The sequence below is a fragment of the Eupeodes corollae genome, chromosome 3 (genome assembly GCF_945859685.1).
Source record: "Eupeodes corollae chromosome 3, idEupCoro1.1, whole genome shotgun sequence".
Lineage (NCBI taxonomy): Eukaryota > Metazoa > Arthropoda > Insecta > Diptera > Syrphidae > Eupeodes > Eupeodes corollae.
Window position 1 is genome coordinate 114,526,703 of NC_079149.1, and position 12,287 is coordinate 114,538,989.

The 12,287-nt window shown below is 32.5% G+C and overlaps 1 protein-coding gene and 1 long non-coding RNA gene across 2 annotated transcripts; both read right to left on the reverse strand.

Moving 5' to 3' along the window:
• Positions 1–3,421: 3,421 nt before the first annotated feature.
• LOC129950287 (uncharacterized) lies at positions 3,422–4,374 on the reverse strand. The gene is made up of 2 exons (XR_008782097.1): positions 3,802–4,374; positions 3,422–3,711 (listed from the first exon to the last, which is right to left on the reverse strand). It is a non-coding gene; the product is annotated as an uncharacterized LOC129950287 (long non-coding RNA).
• Positions 4,375–7,066: 2,692 nt separating this feature from the next.
• On the reverse strand, positions 7,067–12,013 carry LOC129952501 (protein artichoke). Its single transcript, XM_056065106.1, has 4 exons — positions 11,807–12,013; positions 9,252–11,742; positions 9,002–9,125; positions 7,067–8,943 (listed from the first exon to the last, which is right to left on the reverse strand). Exons 1-4 carry the CDS (start codon positions 11,980–11,982, stop codon positions 7,250–7,252), a joined length of 4,485 nt encoding a protein of 1,494 aa, XP_055921081.1. The 5' UTR covers positions 11,983–12,013; the 3' UTR covers positions 7,067–7,249.
• Positions 12,014–12,287: the final 274 nt, after the last annotated feature.

A 12,287-nucleotide genomic window follows, 5' to 3' on the forward strand; every position in this document is an offset into this window, starting at 1 on the left:
AACACCTACATTTTTAAATGTGGAGACGCGACAGAGTTTTTGCTGTGAGATACAGTAGTCAAATACGTTACTGATTAGTTTTTTTTTAGTAAAAGTTATCGTCTGGCATTTTAAAGGGTTGAGTGAAAGGCTATTTTTCCTTCACCAAAATGTGAAACTATCAATTTCGGCTTGTAAAAGAATACGATCATGGGAATGGGTGGACTTTATTATTTTGAAAATCTTCATATCGTCAGCAAAAATGAGAAGTTCACTTGAGCGTAGACATGACGATACATCGTTAATAGACAGGATGAACAGAAAAGTTCAGAATGACAATTTCTAAATTTTACCTCATAGGATCTGTTTTCAAGGTAAGATTTAATCCAAGCTAAGAAAATTGGTGGAAACCTAAGAGCCTTAAGTTTAAATAAAATAATTCCGTGGCTAAGTTGGTCAAAATCTTTGGAAAAGTCAGTGTATGCACAGTCAACTTCATAGCCTTGTTCTAAAGCATTTGAACATATGTTTGAGAATGTGAGGAGTTTAGTAACGGTAAATCTTTCTTTCTCAAAACGACTGAAAAAAAAAATGTTACAACCGTACGACTAAGAATTCGTAAAAAGATCAAAAATGTATTTTATAACGTTTTGGGGTTTTCTGTTCAGAAGCGTTTAAGCGTTCAAAAAGTGAAATTTGATTGCAACCTACCAGTTGACCAGTGTAATACAACGAAATAAAAGTACCCAATCGCTTGCCATGTGATGATATTCTTACTTTTTGTTATTTTTTTTAAAGTCATGAGCTGTTTTGATAAAACATTTTTTTTTTAAGAAACGAATGTAACCGCGAATTAGGCTTAATATGGCCAAAGAACGAATCTTTGTATTTGACAGTACGACCAAAGTTGGGCTCGAATGTAAGCTGATAAGCTTTCCTAGAAGGGTGAGTATTACTATTGAACTGTTTAAGGGAAAGAATGCAAGCTGGCTATTTCTCTAGACCATAAGATTAAGACAAGAAACGTAAATATTAATATTTATGCCTATTACCGATGTCATCTCGTTTTTTCAACTACTCTCGTTTTCTTTGTCGTGCCGTTTTTAAGTGAGATTCTATAACTTTTTCGACGCTACGAATTTGTAACAGATTTTTAAACGATGATAATGACATACATCTATCAAACTGAAATAAAAGTCTTTATAATTTCATTACTCGTTTTCAACAAATGTGTTTTTATTAAATTATTCGCAAAAAAATTAATTATCAAAATGATAAGTGTCGAAATAGTTGTGTTTTTTTGGCATTATATAAATAGTAAAGTAGAAAATTCCCAAGAAAACGCATGGGCAGTAGCCAGATTTTTGTATTTTAAATTGGTACGAATGAAAGAAGACCTTTCAGAATAATAATACCCAAAAAACACAAATTAAAGAAAGTTTTGTGAAAATCAAAAGTTAAGATTAACTTCGACAAAAAAAAAAACTAATAAAAAGGCAGGTTTAAAGAAGAAAAGGTAAGAAAACATATGCAAATTGAGATTCCATAAAAATAGTTCATTTAACAATTGCAGCTTTAACATAAAATAAAAACTACACAGCTAGAAGCCCTGGTAGCTATTAGGTTTTATGTATTGTATTGTATAGTTCAACAAATAATGATAATAATACAAACTTCAAGAAGGGGGTTTGTTCGTAGACTACTTCATTAACGTGATTTATTGGAGCGAGCTTGAAGCTCGTCTCAATTTTTTATATAACTAAATCGAGTTGAAATGAGCTTGATTTGACTCGATTCCGGTCGGGGATCGGAGACGATTCAAAATTTGTGAATAAAAACCTGTGTATATTTCCTCTATGGTGGAGGAGTTGGTTTTACAGATAATGCATTATGCATTTGAAAACGAAATGACATAAGATTTACTCGAGACTCGTATAAATGTCGAAAACCCAAGATTCTACTTTAACTTTTATTGGTAGTATTCATACTACGATTCTTGTTATTCGTGTAAAAATCCCACCATACTATTAATAGATTTTTCAAAAAAAAAAGAACACGGATAAATGCATAACAACACAAGCAGCGATAGTGACAATAATGAAGAAGGTGGAGAGCGAAATATTGCAAAAGCACAATTAATTGTAAAAAGAAAGTTGAGAAGACAAAGCTGGACAAGCGCCTTGAATTGGTTTTGGTTTGTTTATTTCAACTGAAAATTTAACAAGGAAACTTACAGTTTTTGAAAGTTAGTGCACACTGGTTTTGAAGTTTCACAATCAGCTGCTCGGTAAGGGCACAAGAATTCAAAATGAAATGAATATTTCGGCTTTCAAATCCAAATATGAATCAATCTTATTTTATCTTCTATTTGCTTTGATTGAATTTAAAAAAAAAGACTATTTAACGTTCTCAAACACACAAATGTTTCTTATTTTATATATTAGTATTTGTCATTATTATGACAGTTCCGGTTGACAATCTTTGTAGTGCAATTTTGCATTCAGAAAGCTAGTTGAATTTTGGCGACGTAGTCACTAGCTTTGTGAACGCGCCCATTGACTATCATTCCATTCCGTTTGTGTAAGATGATTCAACTAAATTCGATTCGATTGAATAATTCAATTTCAAATTGTCAAAATTCATTTTTGCCTTTGGTTAACTTTTAATTTTAACGTTTTTATTTTAACGTAACAAAGCGAACTAAGAAAATGTTCCTCTCGTTTGTGTAAGCGTCTGGTAGCTCTATTCGGAATAAGCATTTTGTTGTGACAGTTTTTAGGTATCAATTTGAATATCACCTTACGTATAGATCATATTCGATCATATTGATTGTCAATTATTAACAAGTTCGTGAAGAAAAATCTCGCCAACTATGAAGCCAAGTTAACTCCTGTCAAAATGACAGTTGATGTTTTTTTCATTCCACTAAAAGATGAATTATTTTCTGCAAAATTCAATTTAATGCTTACTGTAAAAGGATTCCTTGTCAATTTGGAGAAGAAATAATTCTTTACATTACAAAATACAAATCGTGATGGAATTGCAGCCCTCCTGAAGAGTGTTTGGTAGAAAATAATGTTTTGGTACGATTAATTAAAGCAGAGTTTTTTAAAGTTCTGAATTTGTAACTCAAAACACTTGTAAAACTAACTAGTTCCCTTGGTCAAAATTTACGTTAAAAGAATGAAGTCTCTTATGTGTTCTGAACCTGCCCAATGAAACAAAATTATTTATTGTACTCCACAAATAATTCTGCTACTAACTGTACTGTATGCTTATGCGTCCACCATGCGTACTTTATTTTGGGGAATACCCTAATTAAACGGTAACTGGATAACAAAATAAAAAATACAAACATTTAACTATCACTAGAATACTCCTTTTTGATTTGATTTTGCTTACATGGCCCTGGCTCATCTTCAATTTAAAACAAGGACAACAATTATGATGGAAAAATATGTTTTATCTATAATTAAAACAATATACTATTCTACATCTACATTATTTATACTAATTTAATAAAATTGTTAGTTAGAAAGGTACATCAAAATAAAATTTTATTCAAAAGGAAACGGTGTTCTGCATATTGGGCACTTATTTGTATCATATACGCCTCTAGCCCTGTTCATAGCTTTTAAGCAGGCTTCATGTAGATAATGCCCACAAGGCAATAGGGAAATACTTCGACTATTCACTTCCATAGGTTCCTGACAAATAGGGCAGATAGGATCTCTGTATAAAATAAACGGAAATTATATCAGATATTTTCTTTTAAATATACTTAACTTTATAGGTAATGTTATAATATAGTTTTTTACGTACATATGTGTTGTAAAATTATCTCTTGTAGCATTTGGGTTGTTTGTTAAATATCTCCGTCGTTCAAAAACAAAATGAGCAATCGCTGCCACAGCTGACACAACTATCCCAGTAGCGATGATTATTGCTTTTGCACTCATTTTAATTTCCAGGTACTTATTTTTTAACTGTCCAAATATTTAAACTTTACACTTTCTTTCCCTGTTGCCAAAAACTTGGAATTTAAAGCAGTTGATGCTGGTTTTGCTAGGAAGCAGCTTCCCCTAATGGATTCACTTTTGCCTATGATATTATAATAATGATTAAGATCATAGTTGATTGACATATTCACAAAACGTCAACGTTCTTGAATTATTTCACACAACGATATGAAACGTTGGCTGTCATTTTGCTAAGCTACAATAAAAAAAATTTATTTAACAAGATGGGAATCTCAGACTGACATTTCGGTTTGCCAACAAGGTACTGAGAACTAAATGTGGGAAAGTGTGCGTGAAATAATGCAAAACATTGCTTGAATTTGAAAGTTTCATGGCCGCGTTCAAAAGCGAAACAATCCTTACCAACAAAATAGAAGTGCTGACATTGTCTTAAATCGGAAGATTTGTATAGCTTTTTAATTTCAATCCAAATAAATGTTGTAAATGTATATTAATATGAATGAAATTGATTTTTAGTGCTGTATTTTCTCTTCAAACATAGAAAATAATGTTTAGGTCTAAGGCACTATTCACATGAGCACGACCAACGAATGAACGAATATTCGTCGATTTTGATATTTCTTTCATATGAGAGTTTTTAATTCGTCGCGAATGCAGTTTGATTTTCTTAGGTTAAGTACGCACGATTATTTTATTCGTTGCGAGTGTGGATAATGTGGAACACGAATAAAGTTTGACAGTTCGTATCAACTACAATTTTGTTTGCTACGAATAAATTTGTTTTCTTAAATTGGTGGTGTGCAAATGCATTTAATTTATTTATAGATTGAATGCATTAAACTTTAAACAATAATTTTTAAATTGAAGCGTATTTGAAAGGTATTACAAAAATGGTCTTTATTTATTAAATATCAATTTGAATACTAAAAATCAAACTCAAAACCATATGAATCAGCTCAATGTAGTACGTCGTTGGAAAATGACAACTTTGATTAAGTAAAAATTGCGGGAAAAAGTTTATTTTTTTATTTTTCATTAAGTGGGTACATAAATCATTTTGTAATTCCGAAATTGTTTGGTCTGATTTGGTGGTTGAGATGTTCCTGAATTGCAGTTTTATTGGTAAAAGTAATTACAACAGCTATTTTAATTGAAAAAAAAAAATAGTATAAAATTATCTGATAATTTTTTAATTTCAAAAAAAAAAAATTTTAAAATCTTTCTAGACATTTTACAATTATGTGAACAATTAAATGTTATGAGATAATTTTCTGCTATTAATGTTAAAATTGTTTCTAAAAAATTGATGAAGGTTAACTGAAGCGGTAATTTCTTTATTAAATTTAATTTGTTCTGCATTTATTCAACGGGTTCGCTATTATGGTACTGATTATTTTTTTAAAACATTGCTGTTCCTTTAATATAACACATTGTTTTTATGATAGCAAATACATTTACGCTTGCATCAATCAAGAATGTCATGGATTAGGTATTTTTCGCTTATAATTCGTTTTTTAAATTTAATATTTATTAATCAAAATGAAAATGTAAAATATATGCGAGCTTAAAATATGGAGAAAAAAATTTTAATATACTTGGATTAATTAATTTGTTACAGATTTTAATCACTTGCAAACAAAAATATTTTGGCTGTTCATTAACGAAAATTAAGTAGAATTCAATAAACTGCGATCGTATTCCAACGATTCTTTGATACAATTATCCGAGGTGAACTCTGAAATTCAAAGAGTTTCGTGGTGATTATTGTAAATAGATAAATTAATTATAATAAACTGATGTTAAACATGCTTTCTTCAAGACAAAAATGTACATTGGTTCGTTATCAACAAAATGACTACAAAAGTAAAGCTTAAAAGTGACTTTTTAATCGAAAAAAGTAAAAAGAAAAATATGAAAAAAAACTTATTCACCTCCCCATTTTTATGTTGCTTTGAACTCTTCATAATTTTGTTTTTGGTTTTCACATTTATTCATGGACAAATTGTTAACATTACAAATACAACAATGTAAACAAACGGGTTTTGGAGAGCGAAACGTACGAAAGATTCAAATCTTGGTAAATGGAATATTTTTGTCTTCAATTACACTATTGATTATAAAATATAAAGAAGTAAAGATAAACAAAATTAAGAAACAACACCAATATAAATGTATCCATGAATTTAACTACAAACTTCAATTCTGATGGCCATTATGTTTAGAAGGTGAAAGCTCTCAGGTCTTCGTCTTAGCGCTAAGCTTTAGCGAAAAGCATTGCCAGGAATTATTTTATTTTATTTTATGGAAACCAAAAGTTGTAGTTAAATTTATTTTGATTTTCATGAAATTCTTCATTTTATTTTTGATTTCGAATATGTGTGCGGTTCCTCAAAAACAGTTGTTATTATGTCAATCTTCCGATTTTTTTGGACAGCTGTCAAATTTGATATTGGACAAGTTAGAAATACGCCATTACAAAATAAAACGATAAAAAAATTAGTTGAAAAATTTGAGCTGTTGGGACAAATTAGTGTCGCTCAAGAATAATTGAGAGTATTGCTCCTCCAACACGGGGTGTTGACAAAAACCTAGGTTCGTCTATTCTACATCGACCTTCGGATTGAAGCATGCTACAACCGAAACGACATAGGTCGATCTCTTCACTGATTGGGATTTTAAAAGCATCAAAATGGTCTTTGTTCAGCGACGATATGTTTATTTGTATCTCTAAGAGTACGATAATAATCAAAATTGTCACATTTGTACGTCGGAAAATCCGAAATGATTGTTGTTAAGCCTCTCTTTTTTTAACGTGTCACAGCTTGGTTCCGATTTTGATGTCAAATTTTTTTTGTTAACTCGTAATATAAGGCGTTCATTTTATTTATAAATTTGAATTATTTTTCTTCAAATGACATAAGTTGACAAAACTTAACAAAGCATTACAGAAAAATCCAATAACAAATAATTTGGAATGGACAGCAACTTTAAATTGCAGTCCATTGTATGGGACATTTGATAAGCGCCATTAAACCAGCGCCTTTGAAAGCCTTGAAACTTACTCAGTTTGAGATGGCAAGCAATTTTATGGTTTCTTCGAGGTCTATAGTCAACTTCTGTTGAGTTGCATTATTTCTAATAGCCAAGTAACTCTTAACAAAATACCCTTTTAAATCTAAAATGACATTTGTTCCATACGTTAAATTACATTTGTTTCTTACAAAAACAAAATCTTAATACAAAAATTTGTTTTGTGTAGGTATTAATTTTAATTATTAAATATAATTTTTCTAAAGTAAAAATAACAAATAATTTATTATGATAGTTACAAAACTTGGTATAATAACTTTTGAACTCTTATTATAAAAAGAATTTTCCAATCTTTCGTGTCGCTCAAGACGATTTCGATTTTTATAAGTTCTGTAATACCAATCCATTCCGTCTTTCCTACCAACATTTGTTTCTCTACTATATGGAGCTGTTACTGGATTGTCAATATTATACTTGAAGTTTGGATCTGTTGAACCCGAACTTGAATATTCTTCAGCAGAAGGCAAATATTGTTGAAGAGTTTGTGCTGTAAAAACTTTCGTAATTGACGGTCTTCCACTTAAAATTCTAGGTGTAATATTTTCTATTGAATTCAAATCATTTCTTTCTGAACTCGATGATGAAGTTGATGAATCCTTTGCTAAAATAACAATACCCTGTTTGTATGATGGACTTTTAAGTTCTTCTTCAGGGGGAATTAGGAGAATAGTTTTTGAAGTGGTTGTTTCTAGGTATAAGTCTTCTTCCGATTCCGAGTCTAACATTTGTATCGAGTTCTCCGTGATAAATGACTTCCTTTCAAATGAATATGTAGCTGGTTTCTCGCTCGCTGACCCCTCTGATGACGATTTTCTCTGGAATGACGTTTCAGGCTTAGAGGTTGTCGTAGGAGCTTCTTCTTCAGAAACATAATACGTATAAGATGGCAATGGTACAATAGTTGTTAGTTCTTCTGTTGACAGGATAGGCTCTGGAGTGCTGCTAGTTTCAACAATACCTGGCGACAGAGCATTTATTGGCTCTTCTGGTTCGAAGTAAATTTTAGTACTTTGTCTGGTGGAAGTCATGGGAATAAACCCACCGAAATGCTCAGGTACAATAGGTTTAAAGCCACCCTTCTGAATGTTAGGCTCAGTTAATGATGTTTTAAATACCTTTGGGTCTTCATTGCTTCCCGATTCTTCGGAGCCGGGTTCTATCATGCCTCGACTACGAGATGTAATTCCATGATATTGTGTCTTTTGTGCGAGATATTTTTCAAGTTCACTGCTGGAAGGATCTTTCAGCATTCGAACCTTGCCCCTGCTGGGTTCGAGTTTCGTATAGCCACGATCTCGACGTGAATTGGCACCCAAAAATCCACCCATTCCCAATGAGGGAATTGGATAGCCGAAGAATGTAAATGGTGAGTGTTGTTGCTGTATCGTTGGGTATCTGTTCAAAACACTGGTATTTAGCAAAGTTTTAGTCAAATCAATATTTGGATTATTGTGACTTAAGCCTGGAGAAATGTTGTTAAGATTCCCAGGTAACTGATGATGGGATGAATGTGAATTCGATAAGGTATTGTTGACATTATTTGGGTGATTAAGGGTGTTATTAAATGCTGGATAATCTACAAATTGGTCATAAAAATAGTCACTATCGGTAAGAAGTGGTCTGGTATAGTTGTTGTTGTTGTCAGATTCTGCTCCCAAAGAATCACATTCATCCTTGAATTCACTTCGACCTTCACCCATAAATACATCACCATGTTCATTGTATAATGGAAGATAATTTGAAGATCTCTGGTCATCAGTGCAATTCATTTTCTCAGTTCGTAAATTACGTAAGAGTTGTCCATCTTGACACGTTGGACCAGGATATGGAAAACCTGTTTCTTCTAACCATGCACTTAGCCATTGAACCGTACATGAGCATATCATTGGGTTTCCTAAAGAAGCATTCAAAATATAACCATATTCATGAAATTTGATTTTAACAGAAATTACCATCTAGGTCCAGAATTGCTATGTTCCCACGAAGTGTTGAAAATGTTTTCTCGTGTAATGTTCTAAAATTATTATTTCGAAGTGATAGAACTCTGAGTCTAGGCATTACCTCGAATGGATATCCCTGGAAGAAAAGGGAAGCAGTCGAATCAAGAAATTTGTAATTACAATTTTTACTACATTTGAATGCAAAAAAATTGTTCTGTATGACAGCGGTAATTTTGTCCGTTAAAATTCCTTTTGAACTTACCTGAACCTTACATATCTGATTGTTGTCCATTTTAAGTTCTACCAACCAATTAAGTGAACGCAGTGGCAACGTAGAAACACTCCTCATGGCATTATTTGATAGATCAAGAACTTCAAGATTTTTCATATTATGCAATCCAACATTGTCCATTGAATAGAAATTATTACTTGACAAATTCAAAAAAACAATAGATGGCGCTTCATAGAAACTATCAGCAGCAATAAACCTCAGCAAATTGTGTTGCAAATGTAATGCTAATAAATTGGGAAGATTTTCGAAAACCCGATGTTTTAAATCGATAATTTTATTATCTGCCAAAACAAGTTCCTGAAGTTCCCGTAGATTTTTGACAGCTCCTGTATCAATGGAATTTATTTCGTTGCTTGACAAATCAAGATATTGTAACTTGGGAAGATTCTGAAAAGTTCCACTCTGAATTGATGTTATGAGATTGTTTGAGAGGCGTATTTCTTCGACATTTTTCCAAGCCGCCAAGACATCCGTGCGTAGTTGAACAATATTATTGTAGCTTAAATCTATGTCACGTATGTTTTTTAGACGCGCCAAAGTTGCCGATATATCACTCAGGTGATTTCCCGATAAGTCTAAATACTCTAATGAATTCTGCTGCTCAAAGGCATTGCTCGATATATTCCAAATAACATTCAAAGCCAAGTTTAATTGCTCCAGCTTTGTGTTGTTCCCGAACATGTTGCCCGAAATGGCTTCCAATTTGTTTCCATTTAAATTTAAGTTTCTCAAGTTATGCATCAGCGAAAATGTATCCACATCGATTTCTGTCAAATCATTGTTTTGCAAATTCAACAATTCGATACGTTCTCCACCCTCGAAAGTACTTCCATCTAAGCTTCTTAGTTTATTATCTGCCAAGCTTAGAACTCGCAACTCATTGGTCATTTGAAAAGTTCTCCTTGGAATATGTTCGATTTTGTTTTGACTCAAATCTAACATTCGTAGGTTTGGTAACTTTCCAATGGTTGGATGGAGACTGGAAATTATGTTATTTCTAATGGAAATTCTCTCCACAATATTCGGAAGACCCGCAATAAATTCGGTCATTCGATTGATACTCGCATCGACTTCGAATAATCTATTTAGATTGCGAAAAGTATCAGGATGTATATAGGATACTCCATTGGAGGATATATTAAGGGTTTCAAGCAGTGGATTGTTCTGGAAGGCATCTGGATTGATCTTGCTTAAAAGATTCTCGCTCAAGTCAAGTCTTCTTAGTGAGGGCAGGCCATTGAGGAGCGAAGAATCTATGATTTCCAGTTGGTTCTGGGACAAATCGAGACCCATAAGACCTGGCAGATTCCAGAAGGGTCTTGGTAAATTGTCTGAAAGACTGTTGTTCCTCAGTCTAAGCTCTCTCAGAGCTGGCATTGCCATAAAAGCGTCTCGTCCAATTGATCGAATATTGTTGTTATTCAAGTGCAGTTGTTCTAAAGTTCCGTGTCCTCTCAACACACCAAATGGAATACTGACCAGGTTATTATTACTTATGTCTAAGAACTTTAAGGTCGGTAAAGAGTCCAGAAGTGATCTGAGTTCGTCTACACGCTCAATTTCATTGTGATAGATAAAGAGATTCTCAATGCCAGTTCCAGATTTTTGTAAAAATGACTCGGGATGGATCTTCTTTATATGGTTATTGTGCAGGTAGACTCTTTTGAGGTTAGGCGTTCTGTAAAACGCACCATACTTTATTTCAGTGATTCGATTGTCATTTAAATACAATTCGGTCAAGCTTGGCAAATCAACAAATGAGTTCTCAGAGAGAATATTAACAATATTATGGTCCAATCGTAGATTCTTTAAACCCTCAAGACCCTTGATCAATCGACTGACCATTGTTACATCACTTATATCATTGTGAGATAGCTTAAGGCTCACCAAATTTGGTAATCTATAAAGTCCCTGAAGATGGATCCAATTTATTCCATTCTTTCCCAAATCGATTGTTTTCACCGAAACAAGGTCCTTAAACAGTCCTGGCTGGAGTCGATTGAGATTTGGTCCACCGTTTATGTGAATGTGTTGTAATTTGGGTAAGTGTCGAAAAATGTGTGGTTGTAATTCAGTAAGAACTTTACTTTGAACATTCAGATACATGAGGTTAAGAAGTCCCGAAAAGTCTGGCAAGTATTTGAGCTCATTGCTTTGAATTGTTATTGCTATAAGATTTATCAAGCCATTAAGACTCTCCACAGGTATGCTACGCAATCGTGGTTCAACTACAAAAACTTCGACAAGACTGTTTTCCAATTCGTTAAGCCATCCACTTGAAACCCGCTCCACGCCATTGTGACGTAACATTAGTCGTACTATTTGCAAGGAACCGAAAAAACGTCCTGGCAACGCTGGCAGCTGATTGTTCTCCAAAACTAATTCATCTATTGGAGTTTTTATGTACATATCAATTGCTTTGATACTGTTTAGGATTTGTGGTAAGCTGCTGTGTGAACACCTACACAAAAAGAAATATCAATAAATTTTAATAACTTTGAAAATTAACCGATAAAATAGCTTACCATATATGTATTTCTTTTTCTTGCACGGTACATCGGCATGGGAGAATTTCTTCTGGAGACGGACAAATATTTGAAGAAACATTTTGGCATAGTAAACAAATAAAAAGTATGTTAATTAGAAATCTGCTTGTCACCTTGTAACCAATGCAAGGTTTTGTGCTATTTTGTTTTTTCATAGTTGTGTATGGAGCAGGTCAACGAAAACATAGTTTCTAAAAACAAAAAAAAAATAATTTTAAAATGTATTTACTTTCAAAAATGACATGAATTAGTTTTCCATATAGTCTGCAGAATAATATTGTATTCATAATAATAATAACGTGTTTTGACATCTTTTTTTTTTTGAAAATCACAAATATTATTCTCGATAATTCAAAGAAAAATATTTTTGAAGTTTATTTTAAATCCTACCCATGATGTCACAATAAAATAGTTTAACATCCCAAATATCTTGACAGAAAATAGTTTAAATTTAAAATAT

What these genes read in the sequence shown, in the direction of transcription:
- LOC129952501 (XM_056065106.1), bottom strand. Translation starts at nt 11,982, where the DNA reads ATGAAAAAACAAAATAGCACAAAACCTTGCATTGGTTACAAGGTGACA. An exon ending in GAAAAAGAAATACATATATG is followed by an intron (nt 11,743 to 11,806) that starts GTAAGCTATTTT and finishes CTTTTTGTGTAG; the next exon opens with GTGTTCACACAGCAGCTTAC. An exon ending in ATCAGATATGTAAGGTTCAG is followed by an intron (nt 9,126 to 9,251) that starts GTAAGTTCAAAA and finishes CTTTTCTTCCAG; the next exon opens with GGATATCCATTCGAGGTAAT.